Genomic DNA, 26,632 nt, shown 5'->3' with positions numbered 1-26,632 from the left:
ATATACGTATGGATCAAGTAAAATCAAGTAAAAAAAGGTCAAGTAAAAAAAATTTTTTCAAGTAAAAAATTTTTTTTTGGAATACGTAAAATTTTTTACAAGGATAAGAGGATTAACGTAGCTTTAAGAAACAGCAGGGGATTGGTGCAGGAAACCCAACGCGTTTCGTCTCAAACAGACTTCTTTGAAGAAGTCTGTTTGAGACGAAACGCGTTGGGTTTCCTGCACCAATCCCCTGCTGTTTCTTAAAGCTAAATTAATCCTCTTATTCTTGTAAAAAATTTTACGTATTCCAAAAAATTTTTTTTACTTGAAAAAAATTTTTTTACTTGAAAAATTTTTTTTTACTTGACCTTTTTTTACTTGATTTTACTTGATCCATACGTATATGTTTTTAAGTACCCTTGTTTTACTCTCATATATTAAAAAAATTTTTTATAAAAAAAATTTTTAAAAATTTTTTTAAAAATAAATCTTTTAAACTTTTAGATATTTGTGTGCCTTTTACCATTTTTTAACAACACTGAGCGCCGAACCCTATCTCTCCAACTCTCCATAAATCTAGCAGTGTGGTACCGGCACTGCATCCTTAGGGCCCGGCAGACACCTTTAAATGAGGTTATGTGTGTTTTCTATGGTAAATTTTAGGTATATGTAATCCCTCTTTGTAAGGTTGATTCTTTTTACTGAGATATATCTCGCAAGTGGCGCTGCACCTCCCCCCCTTTTTCTATATATATATATATATATATATATATATAAAGTAATGTCCCTTCTTTTATACAGAATTTTATCCCCACCACCGACTCTCACCCTGAATCAGGCAGGAGGGCTCAGCTGGACACAGGCAGCGGCGTCTAGTCTTAGGCTCCAGTCTTGGCGTGTGTCGGCCGGGCTGTAGGAAATGGCAGGGCAGGGCACACTCATGGAGTCACTGGAGAGAGACTGAGCATGGGCGGGAGCCGGGAGGACAGCGCAGGGCGCAGGGAGGAAGGGCGCAGGGTGCTAGGCAGTCACTGGGATCATGGCGGCGACTGGGCTGTGCGGCCAGCCACCCCAGGGCCGGCCCTAGCGTGATTATTTTGGTATGCGAAAATATATTTTGGCACCCCTTAGTAAAATATATAGGGATGTGGCTTCATGGGGAAGGTGCATGGCCACAGAATACTATCAATTCACATTACACTGCACAGTAAAGCCCAATATACATGCTACGCCACAAAAGAGCCCCTTATACATGCTACGCCACACCACAGTAGAGCCTCTTATACACGTTACAGCACAGCAGAGCCTCTTATACACGTTACAGCACAGCAGAGCCTCTTATACACGTTACAGCACAGTAGAGCCTCTTATACACGTTACAGCACAGCAGAGCCTCTTATACACGTTACAGCACAGTAGAGCCTCTTATACACGTTACAGCACAGCAGAGCCTCTTATACACGTTACAGCACAGTAGAGCCTCTTATACACGTTACAGCACAGTAGAGCCGCTTATATACGTTACAGCACAGTAGAGCCGCTTATATACGTTACAGCACAGTAGAGCCGGTTATACACGTTACAGCACAGTAGAGCCTCTTATACACGTTACAGCACAGTAGAGCCGGTTATACACGTTACAGCACAGCAGAGCCTCTTATACACGTTACAGCACAGTAGAGCCGGTTATACACGTTACAGCACAGTAGAGCCTCTTATACACGTTACAGCACAGTAGAGCCTCTTATACACGTTACAGCACAGTAGAGCCTCTTATACACGTTACACCACAGTAGAGCCTCTTATACACGTTACACCACAGTAGAGCCTCTTATACACGTTACAGCACAGTAGAGCCTCTTATACACGTTACAGCACAGTAGAGCCTCTTATACACGTTACAGCACAGCAGAGCCTCTTATACACGTTACAGCACAGCAGAGCCTCTTATACACGTTACAGCACAGTAGAGCCTCTTATACACGTTACAGCACAGCAGAGCCTCTTATACACGTTACAGCACAGTAGAGCCGCTTATATACGTTACAGCACAGTAGAGCCGCTTATATACGTTACAGCACAGTAGAGCCTCTTATACACGTTAGAGCACAGTAGAGCCTCTTATACACGTTACAGCACAGCAGAGCCTCTTATACACGTTACAGCACAGCAGAGCCTCTTATACACGTTACAGCACAGTAGAGCCGCTTATATACGTTACAGCACAGTAGAGCCGCTTATATACGTTACAGCACAGTAGAGCCGGTTATACACGTTACAGCACAGCAGAGCCTCTTATACACGTTACAGCACAGCAGAGCCTCTTATACACGTTACAGCACAGTAGAGCCTCTTATACACGTTACAGCACAGCAGAGCCTCTTATACACGTTACAGCACAGTAGAGCCGCTTATATACGTTACAGCACAGTAGAGCCGCTTATATACGTTACAGCACAGTAGAGCCGGTTATACACGTTACAGCACAGCAGAGCCTCTTATACACGTTACAGCACAGCAGAGCCTCTTATACACGTTACAGCACAGTAGAGCCGCTTATATACGTTACAGCACAGTAGAGCCGCTTATATACGTTACAGCACAGTAGAGCCTCTTATACACGTTACAGCACAGCAGAGCCTCTTATACACGTTACAGCACAGCAGAGCCTCTTATACACGTTACAGCACAGTAGAGCCTCTTATACACGTTACAGCACAGTAGAGCCTCTTATACACGTTACAGCACAGCAGAGCCTCTTATACACGTTACAGCACAGCAGAGCCTCTTATACACGTTACAGCACAGTAGAGCCTCTTATACACGTTACAGCACAGTAGAGCCGCTTATATACGTTACAGCACAGTAGAGCCGGTTATACACGTTACAGCACAGTAGAGCCTCTTATACACGTTACAGCACAGTAGAGCCTCTTATATACGTTACAGCACAGTAGAGCCGGTTATACACGTTACAGCACAGTAGAGCCGGTTATACACGTTACAGCACAGTAGAGCCGGTTATACACGTTACAGCACAGTAGAGCCTCTTATACACGTTACAGCACAGTAGAGCCGCTTATATACGTTACAGCACAGCAGAGCCTCTTATACACGTTACAGCACAGTAGAGCCTCTTATACACGTTACAGCACAGTAGAGCCGGTTATACACGTTACAGCACAGTAGAGCCTCTTATACACGTTACAGCACAGTAGAGCCTCTTATACACGTTACAGCACAGTAGAGCCTCTTATACACGTTACAGCACAGTAGAGCCTCTTATACACGTTACAGCACAGTAGAGCCGCTTATATACGTTACAGCACAGCAGAGCCTCTTATACACGTTACAGCACAGTAGAGCCTCTTATACACGTTACAGCACAGTAGAGCCGCTTATACACGTTACAGCACAGTAGAGCCGGTTATACACGTTACAGCACAGTAGAGCCGCTTATATACGTTACAGCACAGCAGAGCCTCTTATACACGTTACAGCACAGTAGAGCCGCTTATATACGTTACAGCACAGTAGAGCCGGTTATACACGTTACAGCACAGTAGTATACATGTTACACTACAGGAGGGTAGTGCACCGGAGGCGGCGCAGTGTGACAGGAGAGTGGAGGCAGCAGGGTCTGGCAGTGGTTTAGTGTGGGCGCGGAGTCCGACTGCTGGGAGATTAGTGGTAGAACAGTGACTGTAGCGCACCCTTATCAGTCCTGCACTCTACGCAGCTGTGTAGTCAGCGTATGCGTAGGGTGTACAGAACCCTCACTGATACATTACTACACACCACATTCCAACTCCTCCACCAGTAATATTGTCTATACCACCCATACACACACATCTATCCTCCCCACTGCTGTCTCTCAAACCCCCCCCCCCCCCCCCCGTAATATTAGTGTGCAACCCCTCTCCCATACATTACTTTATTCACCAACCCACCTCCCCTCCTCTCCCTTCACCCCCCCCCCCCCCTCCCAGGTAATATTAGTGTACAACCCCTCTCCTATACATTACTATATCCACCAACCCACCTCCCCTGCCCAGGTAATATTAGTATGCACCCCCTCACACACACCATGACCACCCACCATTCCAGACAAAAGGAATAAGCCCAGGTACTTACCACTGCCTGCAGGGTGGCTGTGCTCTCCTCACACACTGGCTGCTGCAGGGGAGAAGCCAGAACAGGACAGGCCAGGGCAGGAGGCGGGGACTCGGGAGCACATTGTTGTTGTACCCAGTGCCAGGGCTGACTCCAGTCCCCAGCTCCTGTGTGGATCAGTTTCATTCTGCAGGGGGACCCAGTCACAAGAGCAGAGTCTGAGTGGGACACTGCACCTGTAGCAGGCACAGGTGCTGACAGTGCAGGGGATAGTGTCACATGGGCTGGCTCACATGTCACCTCCTGTAGGGGAAGTGAGAGGAACGGGAGGGGGTGGAGACTGGGAGGAGTAGACAAAGGACGGGTGGCACATGTGGAAGGAGAGGGGAGAATCAGTGTGACAGCGCCCCGGGCAGCGCAGTGTGACAGGGGAGAGGAGGCAGCAGGGTCCGGCAGCGGTGTAGTGCAGGCGTGGAGGCCGGTTGCTGGGAGGTTAGTGGGAGAGAACACTGACTGCAGCAGCGCCCTCATCAGTCCCGTGCTCTACGCAGCCGCGTAGTCGGCATATGCGTAGGGCCGGGCCTGAGCCACCCACAAGCCACTACAACTCTGTCTGAACGGCGGCGGCGCAGTGGGAGGGGGCCGGGCAGCGATGCGCAGCAGGTGATCCAGTCATCGCTGTCTGTGTGCTGCTGTAGTAGCACTGCTACAACAGCAGCACACAGACAGCGATGATCGGATCGCAGGAATGACGTGCGGGGGGTGCCAGACATTAGGGGGTGCCTGTGCGCACCAGGCACCCCCCGTGCGCACGCCTATGCCTGCTCCCCCTGCTCCCAGATTCTCTCAGGTTCCTGGGTTTCAAGTTGGGTAAGGATTTCTGCGTAGACAGGTGTCTGCCCATGGGCTGTTCTGTCTCTTGTGCCTATTTTGAGAGATTTAGCACTTTTTGCATTGGTGCATCCAGGCTGCCTCCGGCCAACCCGGGGTGGCTCGTTACCTGGATAATTTTATCTTGATGGGCCCGATGGACAGTTCGATCTGTGGCGACATGCTGTTTTCCGCCAGATCCTTGTTTTATGACCTGGGTGTCCCGGTGGCCCCAGAAAAATGCGAGGGCCCTACCAGTTGCCTTAGTTATTTGGGGATTGAAATAGATATGGTGGCTGGCTGTTGCCGCCTCCCCGCTGACAAGGTGCATAAGCTTCTAGAGTTAATTGACGATTGTATGGGCTAACGCAAGGTGCGGTTTAAACAGGTCCATTCTTTGCTGGCCTCTTTCAATTTTGCGAGCAGGATCATCCCCATGGGGAGGGTTTTTTGCCGGAAACTTGAACGAGCCAAGGTGGGGACGGTCAGGCAGCATCACACCATTTGCCTGTCCCGTGAGATCAGAGATGATTTCCTGGTTTCTTTTAACCGGGAAGTTCTGTGGCCTGCACGGTGCTGTTCAGCCTCCAACTGTTCACAGATACTTCAAGCAGTTTCGGTTTCGGTGCCTTTTTCGCCGGCGAGTGGTGTGCTTCTCCCTGGCCCGCCTCCTGGTTCTCCCGTGGGTTCACCAGGAACCTCCTGTTGTTGGAACTTTTCCCCATGATCGTGGCCTTAGAATTGTGGGCTTCCAAGTTTTTGGAAGGGTTGGGCTAAGGCAAGTCCTGCGCCTGCGGATTTTCGGAGGCCGGTTACTTTGCAGATGTTAATAGAATTGCTAGTGGTGCTACCTAGTGTGGCCGAATCCAGGTTTGAGGTTGCTCTTTTTAGTTTAGCTATTGCGCTTACTTTCTTTAGGGCTTTTAGGATCAGTGAGCTAGTGGCGAGTAGCAAGTCGTCTCGGGACTCCGGCCTCCTCTTGTGTAATGTGATATTGCAGGACGATCGGTTACTATGCAAAATTCCACGTTCTAAGATGGACCAGGCTGGCCGGGGTTGCTGGGTGTCCCTTGCGTCGCGAGGGGGTGAGGGTATTTGCCCATTGTGTTTGGCAAGGGAATATGTACAGTTGCGGCCCCCAGGTGGCGAACAATTTCTACTGCATGCATTCATGGGTCCGCTCACCAAGTTCCAGTTTGCCGCAGTGTTTCGACGATGTTTGGGGGCTTTGGGTTTGCGATGTGCGGATTTTGGTACCCATTCTTTTCGGATTGGGGCTGCTACCCATGCAGCAGCAACAGGCTCCTCAGCGGCAGCGATGCAGGAGCTGGGCCGCTGGAAATCTGCTTCATATAAGTCTTACATACATTTGGATAAGGCTTAGTTGCGCCTGTTGCGCTAACCCAAAAACTATGTTTACCCATCAGTTTTTGAACGGGTAGCATTCAGGAATCATGGATGTGAAGTGAATGTTAAATTTTCCTCCGAGGTGGCCTAATTACAATTGGCATACATAAGGTCCACGGGAGGTTTTTTGAGTTTTCTCCTTCACTTGGGTTTTCTTACGTTATATGTCATTTACAGTTTTTATGTATGTGCAGTATGTTAATGTTAGGGTTTTCTCTTTTGCAGCTGTTAGCGATACCTCGGAACAAGTGTGGCTAGTTGGCCATTCTTATATTTTTTTTGGGTGGAAAGGCATCCCATGGCACGTAGGTCGGGTGAGGTTTTTGGGCGCAGGGTCGTCCGTTGGTTAGGTGTTCAAGGTTTGAGGGTGGGGGGATTTGCTGAGTCTCCTTTTTAATCATGAGCGAAGGTGGTGCCACCCTGAGTGGATTGTTTTACAATGATATGGGTCGTGTGAAAGGCATTGACCTCATCTTGACGATCAAGGCACATTTGGTGGCTTTGCACTGTCATTGGCCTTGAGTCCGTTTTGTTTGGTCCGAGATGGTGCCCCGTTTTCATTGGAGAGGAGCTGTTTGTTTCTCGGCCATTGACAAGGCGCGCAGGAAGGTTAACTTGGCTGTTTCTTTGTCTCCGATTTGGGGGGAGTGGTGGTCAAACACCCATGGTTGGTTTTGCATAATAGGCAGTTTTATAAGGACGATGGTGTCCATCTTTCCCCATCAGGTGTTAGCATTTTCCTGGAGAGTATTTTCAGACCTTTTCATTAGCTTAGGAGCTTTCTGTTGTTTTCTTTTGTTTGGATGGCGGTGTCGGTTTAGTTAAACCTTGTTGTGGCGGGAAGTCTCTACCAGCCAGCAGTCAGCTAGGCATAAATGGTCATTGTGGGGCACCCTCTTTTAGAAAGACGGCGAGTGTGTCCTTACCTTGCGGGTGGACAATAGACGTTCCACTGCGGGAACATAAGTATCTGCCAAAGAGAAGAGTGGTGAGTCCTGCACAATGCAGGTTATGCAGGTAGGAGGCGGTGTTGTTGTTTAGTCCCCTCCTCATTTTTTGTGGAAACAATTTAAGTGACTGGAGCTGGCGTCTGGTAGCGACTTTTCCTTTGCCATCCTCCAACATAAATTAATTAGCATAACTCTAGTTTAACATCAGGTCAGCCATCAATAAATACTGTCTGACCTTTAACTCCAGCTATCGGTGTCCGTGTCATTATTTTAGTGATTAGCTGGTCGGTGTCATTATTTTAGTGTTAAGCTAGCTTAAATAAAGTGTTTTAAGTTAATCACAATAAAATTATGGGCACCTTATTATTACAGGTTGAGTATCCCTTATCCAAACTGCTTGGGACCAGAGGTATTTTGGATATCGGATTTTTCTGTATTTTGGAATAATTGCATACCATAATGAGATATCATGGTGATGGGACCTAAATATAAGCACAGAATGCGTTTATGTTACATATACACCTTATACACACAGCCTGAAGGCCATTTTAGCCAATATTTTTTTTATAACTTTGTGCATTAAACAAAGTGTGTACATTCACACAATTCATTTATGTGTCATATACACCTTATACACACAGCCTGAAGGTCATTTAATACAATATTTTTAATAACTTTGTGTATCAAACAAAGTTTGTGTACACTGAGCCATCAAAAAACAAAGGTTTCACTATCTCACTCTCAGTCAAAAAAGTCCGTATTTCGGAATATTCCGTATTTCGGAATATTTGGATATGGGATACTCAACCTGTATTATTATTATTATTAATAATAATAATAATAATAATAATACTGTAGCTATAGTATAGGTTTTTCTTCTGAAAGAGTTTTGTTAAGAAGAATCTGTACTGTACATATTTTGGGGTATATTCAATTGAAGTCAAAAGCTGCCGTCTGTCGAAAAGATGGCAGCTCTTTTCAACTTTTTTAGGTCGGAAGGGGTTCCGACCTATTCAATAACCCAAAATTTTTCGACAAGTCAAGGAATTCGACTTGTCGAAAAGCATGTGGATCGGCGGAACAGCTGCCGATCCGCGTGCTTGTGTCGAAAACACAATTCGACCATCTCAATTCGACTTTAAAAAAAGTTGAAGTGAGATGGGGAGAGCAGCGCCGGAGACAGGGAAAGCAGCGCCGGAGACGGAGAGAGCAGCGAATTGTCGAATTGAGATAGCATTGAATAGCCCAGGTTGGATCCATTCCGACAAATGAATGTCGGAATGGATCCGACTTCAATATATATATACCCCTTTGATGTGAATGAACCAGCTATCTGCTTTGTCATAAACTGAACAGCTGCTCTTTAATGAATAAAATGATGTGTTGTGAAGTGTCCCTTTCTCAATGCAGTATTGAATACCATTGTGTCACAGCATGAAGGTCAACTTTGAACAATGGGGGACAAAGCACATCAAAGGTCTTAGGGCCTTATTCAGGTTTGTTAGCAAACCAAAAAAGTAAGGGCAAAACCATATTGCAGCCACTGCAGGTGGGGCAGATGTAACATGTGCAGAGAGAGTTAGATTTGGGTGGGGTGCGTTCAAACAGAAATCTAACTTGCAGTGTTAGAAATGAAGCAGCCAGAATTTACCCTGCACAGAAACCATATAACCCACCCAAATCTAACTCTCTCTGCACATGTTACATCTGCCCCACCTGCAGTGCACATGCTTTTGGTCGATTGCTTACTTGCTTGGCTTGCTGACAAACCTGAATAACCCCCTTAAGCTGCTGAGAATTCTGACAAATTCCCTTTACCTTATACACATACTACCAATCTGAACTGTGAACACTTATCATTAACCCTTAGCTTTCACAAAACTTGTATAGAAACACTGAGACTTGTGTTTGGTGAATGCATTTGTCACAATTTATTGGAAATAAATTGAAAGTTTAGATCTCAAGTTAAGGTGGACACAAAAGCTTTCAGCAGTCAGCAGCACTTACCTAGTGATCAGAAGTCACGTCGCAGCCTGAGCTGTGCAAGTATTTCTCCAGCTTGCTAGGTCCCCCAAATAGAGTGATGACCCTAGTCACACCTCTATCAGATACCTAGCATCTACCACCTGCGTCACATGTATCTGCCAATGATGAAGCTTATCTGCCCGGCCCACCATCACTCCACACAATGAATACAGGGTCTGATTCAGATTTTTACATAATTCCGACGTTCACGCAACTGAGCGATTATCGGAAAACTGCGCATGCACCGCAGTTACACTGCGCCAAATTACTTTTGCAGTGCCACTCGCAGTGAGGATTTGTGGGAGATAATGGGTAATGGCAGCAGAAAGGCAGACATGTTATGACCATTTTTGAGGCGTATTTCATTTCTGCGTTCAGCTGAGATCATGTACATAGAGAAACATGGCACCAACATTGATACTGCCGTGGCCAGTCTGCGTGACCACTCAGGGAGGCGATGTTCCTCATGTCTGTGTCGATGCTGTGTATATGTGTACGCAGTTACTGAGGCCTTTGCAGTGGCTCCGGTCGTCGTCTCTATTCTTTTCTGGCCGGTTGCTTCATGATTAGCAAATCTGTAGACTGAAAAATGGCAGCTGCACAGGCATGTACGTACAAATCGGATTCAGGCCCTCATTCAACAAAAGGACGGGTGAGTTCAAAATAAGTACTCACAGAAATTCCCATTGGCAATACCAACCCACAAATTTCTGCACCACGCAATTTAACGCGTAGGATAAACCCAGCTGATTGAATCAGCCGGCGCATGTTATTCCCACCCTTGGCAAATTGGATTCCTCCTTGATCATATTACTAACTGAGAGTGTAATTTTGTTTCCTAGTAAGCAATCTAGTTTAGCAATATTACAGCAGTTCTTATTTTCTTATACACGGATATTCGGTGAGTTCTTGTCCCTTTGAGTGCATTTCTAATTTATGTCTTGCAATATACAGTAGTAGAAAAATAAAGACCTACTGTATATATGCCAACAAAAAAATGTTATGCAGATTAATATACAACAACAACAAAAACAATGAAGCGCAACAGAGTTATTTATCTGTCAACCAAAAAGCCGCGTTGTGTCCAGTATTCCAAACAACATAGTAAGCAGTAAATGGTATTTAGAGAATATAATATTATATGTACTCTTAAGGTCCATACACATTAGACGATGTCGCTCTGTGAGCGTCATCGTCTAATGTTTCCCCCTCCCGGGCCGGCCGGTCGGCGGCCAACTGTACACACTGAGCGATATGACCGCTCATATCGCTCAGTGACATCACGCCCCCGCCAACCGTGCATGAAGGTCGTGGACGACAGTCCACATCCTTCATGCATGCCCTACCGACAAGCAATGATCGTTGCCGACCCGCGGGGCCGCGCATCGGTCGTCGCTGGCAGCATACACACTTGACGATAAAATGAGCGGCGACGCTCAAGGAGGGGGAAAATGAGCGATGTCGCTCATTTTATCGTTATGTGTGTATGGACCTTTATCTGTTTAAGTTGAGAATATTTGTATACAAATTTACTGTAAATAGAAACATTAATAACAGAGAGTAAACTATGCAAAACACCATTATTAATGCTTCCTCTAGGTGACACAACAAGGATGATAGATAGCAGCACAGTTTATGGTTTACATGCCAAGATACAGAAATACGTGACGTGGAACTCCAGAATTTCTTCACCACTTATTTCGCCCATGGCGTCAACCATCCTGTGGGAAAGAAATAGACATGTTCTCTTAAAAACTATCGTCCAACTGTCAATATTTTCATTCAAAAATAAGTGTGAAGGTGCATACACACGGTGAGATTCAGGCTAATCCCGATTCTCACTATGGGGGTAATTCTGAGTTGATCGCAGCAGCAAGTTTGTTAGCAATTGGGCAAAACCATGTGCACTGCAGGGGGGGCAGATATAACATTTGCAGAGAGAGTTAGATTTGGGTGGGTTATTTTATTTCTGTGCAGGGTAAGTACTGGCTGCTTTATTTTTACACTGCAAATTAGATTGCAGATTGAACACACCCCACCCAAATCTAACTCTCTCTGCACATGTTAAATCTGCCTCCCCTGCAGTGCACATGGTTTTGCCCAGTTGCTAACTAAATTCCTGCTGCGATCAATTTAGAATTACCCCCATGTGAGAGGGGCTAGGTCGGCATCGCAAGCACATAATGACTGTGCTTGTGATACTGACTATGTGCAGTTTTGGTTAAGTGTCAATTTTGACTATCTCTTCTATAGAGATAGTCAAAATTGACTTGCCTGCACAGTCTATCTGCGTGGCCGCGCATCGGCATCAAATCGGGATCGCAAGGTGACTTTCACCTTGTGAGCTGCACTAACTTTTCTTACGATTTTGACTATATAGTCAAAATCGTAAGAAAATATCTCTCCATGTGTACACACCATGAAGGTGGGTACACACTAGGTGATGTGCTTTATGAGCGATGTCACCTAGTGTTTCCCCTCCCGAGCTGGGGCGGTCGGCGGCCGGGCATACACACTGACCAATATGATGTTAATTTCGCTCAGAGATGTCATACAGAGGCCGGGCAGCTCTTGGATGATAGTCCAAATTGAGCTGCCTGAACGGCTTACAGCGAGGGTTGTTAATGACCCGTAGGGCCACGTATCACTGGTTGGCGGCAGCATATACAGTTGCTGAGAAAGTGAGCGACGTCGCTCAGGAAGGGTGAATATGAGAGACGTCGCCCATTTTCTTGGCAAGTGTGTATGCAGTGATAAGTGGAAGATGATAACTCACCAGCCAATCAGCTCTTAACTGTCTATTTACATATTGGAGCTGATTGGCTGGTGCATTATCACCTTGCACTTATCACTACGTTATCATTGCTTTATCACTTCTCCAGGCTTAATACCTCTGCCCCAATTTTATTCTAGAGATGTGTGCCAGACCAGTTTTGCAGGTTTTGGTTCTAATTCGGCATCTGGTTTTGGTTTTGCCAAAATGTTGCGACTGGTTTTGTATTTTTTCCAAAAAATTATTCAAAAAAACTAAACTCACATATTTTTTTGTTCCTAGGGTATTATTAAGTTCAATATCACTTATTTCCTCTCATTTGCAGTCAATTTTAACCACCTCACAGATCACAATATTGTTTTAATCTGCTTTAGGCCAAAGGCTGCAGCAAGCTGGCTGGTTGCTAAGTGACAGAGCAGCGGCACAAATACACAACAGTATATAGCACATCTATGAAACATTGCCACACCACAGAGTGGAAATGAAAAGAGGTGCAAGATGAAATTGTTCATGGACCCTCCCTCCCACCAGGGCCGGTGCAAGGGTGTTCGGTGCCTCCCTGCAAACTATAAATTTGCGCCCTCTCTCCCATACTTAATAAAGGGACAATGCGCACTGGAGTCACACGCCGCAAGAAGCGGGTGGGGTGTGGCCACACAATAGTACCAATTCAAATTACTCCATAAAGTAGCACAATCTTGTTCACATTACACCGCACACTGGGGGGTCATTCCGACCTGTTCGCACGCATCGGTTCTTCGCTGCAGTGCAAACGGGGCGGAACTGCGCTTGAGCGCCGGACACATTGCGCACGTGCAGCGTTGCCTGGCGATGGACGTCGCCGGGAAGCGACGTCGCCAGCGAGAAATGTGATTGCATCGGCGATCGCAAGAAGACGGACAGGTAGGAGGCGTTCTGGGGCGGATACTCACCGTTTTCCAGGCGTGGTGAGTCCAACACAGGCGGATCCAGGCGTTTGGGGGGGGGATGTCTGACGTCACAGCCGGGAACATCATCGCTAGATCCGTCGCAATGGGGAGTAGCTGCAGGGCTGGTCTTGTTTTGCTTTAAACTTTTTTTTAGCATAGCAGGGCTGCACAAGCGATCGCAGCCCTGCTATGCTAAAATGGTTGGTTCTAAATCAGAGTGGGAGAAGGGACCTTCAGACGTCACTAGGGGAGGAGACACCTCACCAGGGGGAGGAGCTACGGCCGAACAGGGTACCCGAAAAGTACACTCGCTCCGCTCACCACCTGATTACTATAGGTAATCCCGCTGGCCTAGCTCCTCCCCCTTGTGTCGTGCCTCCTCCCCTGTTGTAAAAGGTCCCTTAGGCCACTTGAATCTAGCATACACTCCCCCATAGATATGAGATAGAAAGATAGATAGATCGACAGACACATAGATAAATAGATAGATAATAGGCAGACACATAGATAGATAATAGACAGACACATAGATAGATAGATAAATAGACAGATACATAGATAGATAGATAGATAGATAGACAATCACACATAAAAAGATAACTCACTTTAGTTCCTCTGTACTGATCCCGGGCAGTCTCTTTTGTTTCTGAGTCCTGTGATGAGATGGCTCCGTCCATACAGATGGGGGCACCTAGTGGCTCCTGGCAGAACTGCAGTCAGCAGTGACTGCAGCTCTCTGCGCCCGAAGCTGTCCTTTGCTGGTCCCGTCCCCACACCTCCCCTTACTAGCGTCACAGCGCTGACACAGGAGGGGAGGAGGAGACATCAGCGGCGGGGCAGGAGTGGGGGGGACAGAAGATCTGCAATCCAGGCTGCGGCTGCCGCTGCTTGTACAGTGGTAGGCGCAGCCGCAACTGGCAACAACAGTGCAGTGAAGGGATGCAGAGCAGTTAGAGCGCCTCTCCTGCCTGGTGCCTACCTGCACTGCATCCCTTCGCTGAGCGGGTTCTGCCGGCACTGCCTCCCACCCTTATGTTGGATATTTCAAAGGACAGACACAGATTAACAAAACAAGCACTTCAGCGACAGGGACTTCACTTTATGTGGCTGAATTGATTGGTTTGTTTAGGCCCTCACAAAACAAGCTACCAATTTACTTAAAACAGCTATGCTAACAGCTCTACGGCGCCAAGATGCCATCGTCATTATCATCCTCACCCTCATCACTGTTTACATTATTCTCATACAATATCAATTCATCCCTGCTGGAATCCACCATTACAGAAGTTTCTGTACTTTGATGTAATTTCCACATTTTGAGGACGTAGCCTATTGCGATCACTGAAAAGGTTTCCGGCTATGCTGAAAACTCTTTCTGAGTACACACTGGAGTGTTGGCAGCTTAAGTAATGGAAACACAGTTTGTACAAGGGCCTCCAAATTGCCTTTTTTTCTTTCCAGTAGTCAAAGGGACTACAATTTGTATGTGCCATCAAAATAATCCTCCTCCACCATTATTTGTATCAGATGGAGTTACTGTAGAAGAGATCAGTATGATATCAAGATATTGGCAATCCTTGGATCCTGGCAAAGCGAATAAAGGACTTGATCTACAAGTTCGATATACTTAGCGGAATTGCTTCATATCATCTCCTCCTTCAATTTCTCAAGCTGATTTTCAAAAAGCCAAATTAGGGGAATCACCTGACTCAAGCTAGCGGTGTCTGCACTAACTTCACAGGTGGCTTTGAGGATTTGAGCACCTTGCACAAGATGGAAAGTGTTCTCCACTGCTCTGGAGAAAGTACCCTCCCCTTCCACTCCTAATGTCATGGCTTGTTGTATAGCTGTGGATGGCTTTTTCCTGTTCTCCATCTGTTGAAGAATATAAAAGGTAGAATTTCACCTGGTTACCACCTCTTGCTTCAGTTGGTGGCAGGGCAAGCTGAACTGTTCTTGTAGGTGCTGCAAACTCCTGCATGCTGTAGCTGAATGCCAAAAATGTCACAACATTTTTCAGGCCACAGACAGCCTCTTCTGCACTCCCCTGTAATTTTTTTCAAACCCTGTACCACCACATTGATTGTGTGAGCAAAACATGGGATGTCTTGGAATTCACCCAACTCTGGTCTCACAATATTTGTGGCATTATGAGAAATCACAAATCCTGAGAAGACTACAAGTGGGGTAAGCGATTTTACTATGACATCCCTGAGTTTTTCTAAGAGGTTGTCAGTGGTATGCCTCTTAGTCAAGCCTATGATACACAGAGTAGCCTTCCTCCGAATGAGCTGGAGTTGTTTGATAGATATTGCTGCTATTCCTGCTGCTGAAGGCGATTCACCTACCCAGTGGGCTGTCACAGTCATGTAATCTTTAGTTTGCCAACTTCTGCTTGTCCACATATGTATGATTAAGTGGACAGTGGGTACAATGGCACTTTGTTTTTCTTTAATGTCCTGGTACAGCCGAGGAATGGCTGTTCTAGCAAAATGGAACCAAGATGGAATTTTGTACTGGGAACACAGGACCTCAATTAACTGTGTAAAACCCACTGCATTAATGGTGGATATTGGATGCAGATCTAAATACTAGCATACAGTAGCTTTCATGGCATCAGTGATCCACTGTGCGACTGGCTGAGAGCTGTCTTACATTCTTCCCCTTGCAAAAGATTGTTAGACAGTAAACAGTTATTTTTAAATAGTAGTCTTCTTGGTTCCCTTCTGGGAAGGAGTCACCTAGCCTTAACAAATAGGATGCAGGACTACCTCTGACCATTACTGAGGATATTGAGGATGAAGGTGTTGGCGGTGGAGATTGCAGGTGCTGGGATCTAGTTGAGAAAAGGGAGCTAGCTGATGTTTGTTTTTTTAGCACCAGTTTCTGATGTTGTCTAAAACTTTTCATGAGCTTGTAGCAAATGAAGTAACAGATATGAGATTCCTAGATAGTTAACATCCCTACCTCTACTTACTGTGGTTTTACAAATGCTACAGATAGCTTGACAATTGTTGACAGGATTTGGTAAAAATAATTCCACACATACCGTAAGAGGTGGATTTCTTGGTATTATGCCCAGGCATGAAAATGGTCATCTTCTTATCATGGCCAAGAGCTGCTTCCACTGGTGCCTGGCTCACACAAACAACATCCTCATTAGCACTGTGTCAGCTACACAAACATCCCCTCATCCTCTTGTACTTCCTAGGGGGCATAATCTATTTGTATGTCATCAGCTATACTTCTGTTGCTAATCTACCACATTTGCAAAGGGAGAAAAATTGGTGGAAGGTGGCTTCTCTGTGAGTACAGTATTGGAAAGGACAGGCTCACACATAGCACTCGAGGATACACTTAGGAATATATCTTATTACCGTGGTCCATGACCATGGGTAATGATATTGCCCAGTACTATCCAATTAGCCCTGATAAGCTGGCATGAGCTGCGGCTTATCGGGGTCTTTCTCTACTGCACCGGGTGCCGGCTACTGACAGCTCCATGTGCAGGGCTCCACCTCTGGCTCCCCCCCTCCGGTCACAGATGACCACTCCCCCATCATGTGACTGCTGCCGGGGGCCTGGGAAGAGGGATAATGCAGGTCACGGTGCTGCCCCAGCTTCCCCTCCAGGGGTTACAATGCTAAGTACTGGCTCCCTGGCAACGGCACCCTCCCTGCAGTCCTAGCCTGCTGCTGCTGCAGGCATGGGACACTGCAGGTCACCACGGTTATCTGGGATTTTGAGGCAGGCGAAACCAAATCCCGAGAAACAGCCGCATTTTCATGCGAAAACGGGGCTGTCTCTATTGAAAACACACCGATTTCACTGAACCTGTGTGTTTTCTGGAGGAAAGAATTTTTTTTACTGGTGATCCAAATTGTATAGCTTGCAAAATATATCGGTAAAACATCGGAAAAAAGTGCAGAAAACATAATTTTTTTGCACCCGATGTTGTTTCACCTCTAATTCGATACCCTTCTTAGTCCCTCCTCAGGGATTTGTGACATTTTCTGTTTCTGAACACACAGTTTGTTCTATTGTATTAGTGCTTTTTTCGTTTTATTTACACCTCTTCTAGACTATAAATGAAAAAGTCTTGCATCATCGTGAGAGGCAGAAGAAGATGCCTCACTGACAGTTGGAGAACCACTACTCTTAAATAAAGACCAAGGCCTGAGTCTTTCCTTGCCACTGTGTTTCTCCACCAAACCTTCCCTTTATAAAAGGTGTTTTTTTATTTAACACTGTATATTGGGTTTTTCATTTTAGATGCCCTATCTTAAACCATCTATGCCTTTGAGCATTGGCTTTAGTAGATGGCATTGAAGCACTAGTACCGTCATCATGACTGGTGGCAGCAGCTGCAGTGATAGTATTTGGTTGTTATCCATTTTTCAACTCATAGATCACTGCTGCAATTCAAGGGGCTATGATATGTACATGAATAAAAAACACACAGGAGCACAGTGCGCCAGGATAGTACCAACAATAGAACAATATATTTATTTTTCACTTCACAGCTCATCTTAAACTAGGGAATTTCAAAGGGCTTCCTTTTATATGTATGTGAATAATAAACACACGGGGTAAAGTGCACCAGAATAGTACAAACAATAGAACTATTTGTTTATTTTTAACTTTGCAGCTCAACTCAAACTGTGGCAAATCAAAGAGCTGTTATTATACTGTATGCACATGAATAATTTTAGCACAGCTGTACAGTGCACCAAAACAGTACCAACAACAGAGCAATATATTTGTTTTTCACTTTGCAGCTCAATTCAAACTGCGACAATTCAAAGGGCTTCCTTTTATATGTATGTAAATAATAAACGCACAGGGGTACAGCGCACACAGGTTGTATAAACTTAAAATAATACTTTTTTAAGTTGTTTTACTTTTGTAACTTTTTTAAACATTTCTTTTACTTTATTTTCAACTGAGTGACAACAATACACACTGCAGTGCTGTTTATATGTGAACGCACAGCCACTCAGATGGACACAGCATAGCCACTTGTATACACAGCACAGCCACCTGTATACTATTTCAAGGCTACTTGTATGAGTCTGGAGTCAACAGCACAGCCACTTGTATACTATTTCAAGGCTACTTGTATGAGTATGGAGTCAACAGCACAGCCACTTGTATACACAGCACAGCCACTATGAGTCCGGACAGCACAGCCAATTTAACCAGATGAGTGCAGTACAGCACACAGCAGCATTCGTGGGGTGAGGTCGTGCTGAGTTCTGGACGCGGTGCCCTTATATAGATTCCAAACCCCCTTGAGAATCCGACACCAGGAGGATGACTAATTTTCCTTGTTTTGGAATCCGAACCTGGCAAGAAACCCTAAGCCACGACTCAGATCCTGAAAGTTCTGTCACGTCCCCTTTACCACCTGGTATAATATTAATGTTTTGGAGATGCCTTAGTGCCCAGAAGTGCCTACAACATAATTATCATCTCATTATGAAAAAATGTTCTACACTTGCCAAAAATTTTGAAGCATAAGTTCCTACTTTTAAAACACAATTATTTACATAGAAATGGTGAATGGAAGATATAGATCCATGAAATTCAACCATTTTATATAATATAATTGTGTAAATAGTGATTAAGGCAAACCCAAATCCCAGTGCCACAACTGTAAAACAGTACCTGCTGAGCCATAAATGCCAATCTGATCTCATTGAGATGATCCATTCAATAATGCCCTCTATTTACTTTATCTACAGGTTTTGTGTTTTATTTTTAAAAAGCACACAATCCATTTTTACATTTTGTGACCAATTTGCCATCAACTCCACTAGAGATGAGCGGGTTCGGTTCCTCTGAATCCGAACCCGCCCGAACTTCAGTTTTTTCTTCACGGGTCCGAGCGACTTGGATCTTCCCGCCTTGCTCGGTTAACCCGAGCGCGCCCGAACGTCATCATCCCGCTGTCGGATTCTCGCGAGACTCGGATTCTATATAAGGAGCCGCGCGTCGCCGCCATTTTCACACGTGCATTGAGAGTCATAGGGAGAGGACGTGGCTGGCGTCCTCTCCGTTTAGAGAAGAGAGAGACACAGTAGAGACGAGAGAGACACAGTATTTTGGGGAGCATTATTACTATTAGGAGGAGTACTACTATACTACTATACTACTATACTACTTGCTGAAGTGATATAGATTAGATAGTGTGACTGTGTATTGTATTAATTATCTGACTTGTGGGGGAGACACTGACAGTGGGGAGCAGTTAGAGTCTGAGAGCAGGACTCAGGAGTAGATATAACGTACAGTGCACACTTTTGCTGCCAGAGTCAGTGCCACACTGCCATTGTTGGGACCACACTGACCACCAGTATAATAATATATTTTGTGATTGTCTGCTTAGGACTCGGAGTACTAGTTGCAAGTTGCAACGTGACCTGACCACCAGTTTAATAATCAATCACCACCAGTTTAATATATATATATATATATATATAATTATATATAATATATATATATATATATAATATTGTATACCACCTACCCGTGGGTTTTTTTTTTTTCATTCTTCTTTATACATACTACTATAGTAGCTTACTGTAGCAGTCTGCGGTGCTGCTGACCTGACAGTGTCCAGCAGGTCCGTCATCAGTCATTACATAATAAATATATATAGTGCCTGTCCGGCTGCAGTACTAGTGATATTATATTGATTTCATCTCATTATCAATAATTTATCATCCAGTCTAGACTCTATATTAGCAGCAGACACAGTACGTTAGTCCACGGCTGTAGCTACCTCTGTGTCGGCACTCGGCAGTCCATCCATAATTGTATACCACCTACCCGTGGTTTTTTTTTTCTTTCTTCTTTGTACATACTACTATAGTATAGTAGCTTACTGTAGCAGTCTGCGGTGCTGCTGAGCTGACAGTGTCCAGCAGGTCCGTCATCAGTCATCATTACCTTATAAATATATTATCTACCTGTCCGGCTGCAGTACTAGTGATATTATATATACATACATATATATATTGATTTCATCTCATTATCAATCATCCAGCCCGGTGTTTGTGTCGGCCACTAGGGTCGCTTATCTTACTCACACAGCTACCTCATTGCGCCTCTTTTTTTCTTTGCGTCATGTGCTGTTTGGGGAGGGTTTTTTGGAAGGGCCATCCTGCGTGACACTGCAGTGCCACTCCTAGATGGGCCCGGTGTTTGTGTCGGCCACTAGGGTCGCTTATCTTACTCACACAGCTACCTCATTGCGCCTCTTTTTTTCTTTGCGTCATGTGCAAATTTTAGGACTAAAAATAATATTGTGAGGTGTGAGGTATTCAGAATAGACTGAAAATGAGTGTAAATTATGGTTTTTGAGGTTAATAATACTTTGGGATCAAAATGACCCCCAAATTCTATGATTTAAGCTATTTTTTAGGGTTTTTTAAAAAAAACACCCGAATCCAAAACACACCCGAATCCGACAAAAAAAATTCGGTGAGGTTTTGCCAAAACGCGGTCGAACCCAAAACACGGCCGCGGAACCGAACCCAAAACCAAAACACAAAACCCGAAAAATTTCCGGTGCACATCACTAAACTCCACATGTGGTGAGGAATTTTATATCTTTTCCACCCTTTCAGTAAAGTATCCATTCCTATGCTATCCGAGGAGCTGATTGACTGGTTCTATTTCAGATATACTTTCATCTGTAATACATACAGTAGCTTTGCTATTAGTCTGAAATGTTGGGCATACTTGTTTTTTCAACATTGTTTTCTATTTTCTCATCTTTTGGCTTTGCTTACCTTTTCTTAACACTCTGCAAGAAATCAACCGCAGCGACCTTATCCTTTGTTAGAAATATGCGACAGATACATGTGGACTTTAGGAAACCCAAGAGTTCTGCCAGAGTTAGGTGAAACATTTCTTGTATGTCAGTGATCCTGAAAGACAAGATAAGTACATAATACAGAAATCACCAACATGACAGATTGTGAGCTCACAATGACATACAAATAAAAAAAATATTATTTTCTTATTTTATTGAAAAAATGTAATGACAGTTGCCTGGATATTAAAATCATGTCCATATAGAAACATATATATATCTGGTTACGGTTATCATTCAGGGTGCTGGGGGAAACAAATGCCTTTCTTTCTTGCTTAGAAATACCCCTCCCTTTCGAGCACCTGAATGATATCACTAAGCTAATTGAGCATCTACCAATATATATGTTTGTTGTGAGAGGCAGAGAGGTTCCTGCATTAGGAGGAGGTGCAGGCCCTGACATGCCACAGTGAGCATTATGGGGTTGCTCCAAGGTAGGTAGCTCTTAGCTTAGACATATTGTAGTAAGGAGCCATTATCATGTGGCTCCTTGCTGGTCAATCATAGACCCAGATTGGGGTAATGGAGGTGTGAGGTGTGGTGCCTCTGGACTGGCTGAGCTGGATGGCCTCAGTGTGGCATACCTTTACATTCTATTAACACTTTTAGCTTATTAATTTCTTAACACTATTTCTCTATTTTAATTGCATTTCATTTTGTATCACTTTCTCTATAGCTTCGGCTTCCTAAATACTAATTTATTAACACTATAGTTTTTTCACTGGTATGCTACGCTGGGCTTTCTGGCTTATGCTGGTGTTTTGGGGTGCCATACCCTGCACCTAGATATAGCGCTAGGGTCCCCAAATATACAGAGACGCCTTGATGCGGCTTTGGGGCTTATTCACACATATTTGCGCAAATATGTGTAACGAAGATCTCTGAATTCTGTTATCATGTGGAATTTATATCTGGTTACGGTTATCATTCAGGGAGCTGGGGGAAACAAATGCCTTTCTTTCTCATATAGAAACATAGAAATATAGAAACATAGAATTTGACGGCAGATAAGAACCACTTGGCCCATCTAGTCTGCCCCTATTTTATCCTTTAGGTAATCTCATCCCTATTTGAACCTTAATTCTTTGTAAGGATATTCATATGCCTATCCCAAGCATGCTTAAATTGCTCTACAGTCTTAGCCTCTACCACCTCTGATGGGAGGCTATTTCACTTATCCACTACCCTTTCTGTGAAGTAAGTTTTCCTTAAATTTCCCCTGAACCTGCCTCCCTCCAGTTTCAGTGTATGTCCTCGAGTTCTAATATGTCTCTGCCTTTGAAGAATGTTTCCGTCCTGAACTTTGTTAAAACCCTTGTAATATTTAAAAGTTTCTATCCTGTCACCCCTTTCCCTTTTCTCCTCCATATGGCATACTTCTGTGAAAAGTTTTCATTTCGACCAGTCAGACGAGGCTCAGAGATTTCAAAAGACCCTGTACATCTAATATTAAGGTAGTTAAAGTGAATAACAGCAAGATTCCATTCAAAATCATCTATTGTCTATAGAGGATGTTGAATACTTTTGCAATCGATGGTAAAGAACCAGATAGTTTGTTTTTCCTATAATGTGTCATGACAAGGAGCATAGCTCCGCCCCTAAAGCCCACATAGACCCACTGCCAGTCGCTGATTGGCCCCCAGCCCATTTCATTGGTGGGTGAAACCATCGATAGTTCCCTCTCAGATGGTTTTATATTATTGATGTTATACATCAATTATACCATTGATGGTCATTCCTAATTCCATTTCTGTCTGGCAGCATCTAATTAATTATGTTTTTCACGCATACAGAAAAATAAGAGACATTGTTAATTACATTAACCATGCTGAACACTGAACAAAAGAAGTGGTGCAGAATGATATTGTCCATGCATATAGCTTAAGAGCAGGTACACAGTAAATCAGTCCAATATACTGAGTAAGAAGACGGTTCAAGTGGTGAAACGGTTAAAATACCACTAGTTAGGATCCCAGTGGTCACATTGCCGATGCCGGTATCCCGATTAGTGGTAAAATGCCGCTGCTGGAATACTGGCGAGGTAGTTGATTCTTCCTCTTTGGGTGCCCACGACACCCATAGAAGGTGAATATAATCTGTTGCGAGCGCAGCAAGATTGTAAGGTGCTTTCTAGTGCTCGCCCCGCTGCCAGCATACTGGTGTCCAGGATGCCGCTGTCCATATACTGACGGCTGGCATCCCGGCTGCCGGTTATTCATACTGAACCCTTCCTGGGCAGTAGTTCCTGCTGTAAGAGCAATTCTAATTTCCCCCATGTTTTCTTGGCACACAGTATATTTATAAATATATATATATTTACTAAAGTGCGTTATTTTTAGATGTGGAGATTTTGCCCAGAATAACCAGAACTATTGTCTTCTGGAAGGTGCTAGATAATGATAAGTAAAATCTGATTCCCCGCACCTTAGCAGAATCTGATAAACCACACCTTAGTAAATATATCGCTAAGAATCCAGGATGCATAGTGATACTGTATATAATGGTGAATTGTTTACTTGTTCTAGCTTGTTGAATTAGCTAAATGGTGATTGGTGGGGTATTATTACAAAAAGTTGCTGTGGCTACGCAGCTAATAGCATACAGAACTGCCAACATAATGTTTCCTACTACTTAATAAGGCACAAAGAGCACCATTCATAAGGGAAAAGTTCTAGGAATATTTAAAGAAAAAAACTTTTACAATTTCCAAGAGCGCTGTCAAGTCCAACAAGCAATGGAAAGAATATGGCACAACTGTATCCTCCAAAGTGAGTGTCCATATCCGACGGGTGCTGCCAGAGTTTTTACAGTTTTCACTGGCAGATATGAGTAAAATTGCTGCTGGGACTCTTCCACCCTACTCCTTCCTTCCAACATATACTGTGGGAAATATTTTTAGTGTTCCACTAAATGCATGAAGCAATGTGTGGGGAGAACAAGTCGTCCATATAAAATTAGAATTAGAATGGGTGAACATATTAAAAACATTAAAAAGGGAGTGGAGAATCATTGCTTGTCGGCTCATTGTAAAGAGGTGCATGACTGTTCCATAGATAGTATTATAAGCTGCAAAGTAATCAATTATGTGAAGGGAAATTGGAGGAAAAACGATGTAGCCACAGCATTGGCGATGAAAGCAATGTGGTGGATCCATGAACTTAAGACACTTCAACCAAGGGGACTAAATGGGAGTTTTGAATTAAAGTGGTTTCTATAAATATTTATTATGCTTGCGGCAATATACATTCTATGGTTTCAGTCATGCATTTTTAATATAAAAAGAATGTTCTATATTGTGGATGAAGTTCATTAACATTTTTATATAAGAGGAATAGCAACTGCATCATTGAAAAAGTTTTTCAATATGCATATAGGTCCTAAAATAAGGAGTGTATATGATACACCTTTAAGGAAACCCTAGACTATGTATAAGGGTGGCCGGGAGTGAGCATACTAGACCCTTGGGAAGCGGTATAAATAGAGTGACTAGACCTGGCCCACCTGTGCCTTGACAAAGACCCAATTAGGGTGGAAACGCGTCTGCAGCAACAGGTGGACTCAGTCACTACTTTATGTGTAGTAGGGAGCGTTCAGAGACAGAGGCAGAGCGGAGGAGTCTGGCAGCGCCTGCAGCACTGGGAGATTCGCGGTCAGGAGGACAGCCAGCAGTGGAAGGGAAGTGTCCACGGGTAAAGCAAATCCCGGTGTAGCAAGCACCGCTTAAACAATGGCGTCCCGAAGATCTGGTGAGCTCCCTCCATTGGATATATCTATGATAGCCAGAACCATGCTCCGTTTGTCCTGCTGAACTGTATCGTTCTGTGCAAGAGTAATATGATTTTAGAAAAACGGATATTTAAAAAATTGGATATTTTCATAAAGTGAGTGTGTGATTATACTTACCTATGTCTATTTTTCTGGACTTCCTTGGAAATAAGCCTTTTTATAATGTGATAGATGGGATGTGAAGACATACCACGTCCAGTATTTGTTTCAAATATAAGTGTGGAAATTGAGAATACACTAAGAGTAATTTATAACAGCGCTGAGATTTTCTGTTATTTGACTTTGTTTCTACAACGATTCTTGGGTCATGCCAATTTTTTTGGGGTAAATACTGTTTATTTAAATTTTTCGTCAATGTACAATAGACAATCAACAGTTGGAAGGGGGGAAGGGAAGACAGAAGAAAAAAAGGGGGTGGTGGGGAGTACAGCAATGCATACATACTTTATCAAACATACAGATTAGTAAGAATTCCAAATATCAATGCAAAGTATACCAAAGTAGTTGCGTCAGAAACCATATGTCAAAGGAGGGGGGCATTTATAGTAAGCCAGCCATGGAGACCAAATGTCAATAAAGGCTGACACATTGCTGTCAACCATGCTGGAGAAGAATTCCATATGGTAAGTATCCCAGACGGCCGTAACCACAGCTGCGATGGAGGGAATTGTGTGCAATTTCCAATAGTAAGCAATTTTACATTTCAGTGCGGTAATGATATGCCAGATGAGCTTTTGTAAAGGTTTGGATGTACCAGGGATGGACCGAGGAAAAAGAAAGAAAGAGGGGGGAAAAGGGCATATCTATTCCTGTGATTTGTAAAACAAATCTCCGGATGGCCCTCCAAATCGAAACCAACCTGGGACATTCCCAAAATATATGGAGCAGGGTACCTTTCAGCCCACAACCCCTCCAACACACGTCCGAAGCAGAAGGAAATATTCTATTTAATCGCGTCGGAACTAAATACCATCGGACATATAATTTAAATGAGTTCTCCCTATGTCTAATGGAGGTTGCAGAGGAAACTAAGTTCTGCCTAATCTGTTCCCAGGTGTCTGCACCCATGTGGTCTTGTAGGTCATCCTGCCAAGCCGTCTCGTGTGGGGCCAATGTGGGTAAATTACGATTAATCATGAGGCGATATATTGTTGATAAAAGGCCCTTAGAGGAAGAGCGAAGGAAGCATAATGATTCCAAAGGGGATCTGGTCAAAGAGCTATGCGATTGAAGAAAAGCTAAGTGAAAGCTACATAATTGCAGGTACTGAAAAAAACATTATAGTGGGAGTCCATATCGACTCTGCAAATCTGAAAAGGATGGAAAAGAAAGTAACAATGCTATAGCATTAATAAACAGAAGATCATGAGCTAACCAATGCTGAAAGGCATGTGCATCCCTACCTCCGGCGAACAGTGGATTATCCCAAAGGGGAGAAAGAGCAGGAGGAGAGGACAATAAAGAAAAGGCCTTAGTAAGCCTGTCCCAGAGGGAGATGGTGAATGTTATGGATGGGAAATTAGTACAGTCAGGAGGCCTGTGAGAGCAAGGGATCCAAAGAAGGGTGGAAATGGACCGCACATGAACAAGTTCAGATACCAATTGAACCTATCTACGGGAAGATATGTGCGGATGCCAGAGGACAGCCTGGGAAAGATGGGCCACATAATAATACAATTTGATATTAGGCACTCCAAGTCCACCCTCTCTGGTCCCGTTATACAGCGTTTTGAGCTGAACACGAGGTCTTTTGCCCGACCATAAAAAGCTTGAAAATTTCTTCTGCAAGTCTAAAAACACATGCGAGGGGATCCGTACTGGGAGCTCTTGAAAGAGGTATAATAGGTGAAGCAGGACGTTCCATTTTCAGGGCGTTAGTGCGACCCGACAATTAAATGAATTGACTAGACCACTTG

General features: G+C 44.2%; 1 protein-coding gene across 1 annotated transcript in view; it reads right to left on the bottom strand.

The window, feature by feature from the left end:
- Positions 1 to 26,632, bottom strand: part of LOC134944005 (uncharacterized) — a 57,206-nt gene that overhangs the window by 3,601 nt on the left and 26,973 nt on the right. The window contains exons 5-6 of the mRNA XM_063932549.1: positions 20,848 to 20,985; positions 10,994 to 11,070 (exon numbers count right to left, since the gene is read on the bottom strand). Coding sequence (XP_063788619.1) covers positions 10,994 to 11,070; positions 20,848 to 20,985 — 215 coding nt within the window. The remainder of the gene's footprint in view (positions 1 to 10,993; positions 11,071 to 20,847; positions 20,986 to 26,632) is intronic.

This window comes from Pseudophryne corroboree, chromosome 7, assembly GCF_028390025.1.
Source record: "Pseudophryne corroboree isolate aPseCor3 chromosome 7, aPseCor3.hap2, whole genome shotgun sequence".
NCBI classification, from domain to species: Eukaryota; Metazoa; Chordata; class Amphibia; order Anura; family Myobatrachidae; genus Pseudophryne; species Pseudophryne corroboree.
The sequence above is the reverse complement of the archived record's forward strand: the minus strand, read 5'-3'. Positions and strand labels throughout refer to the sequence as shown.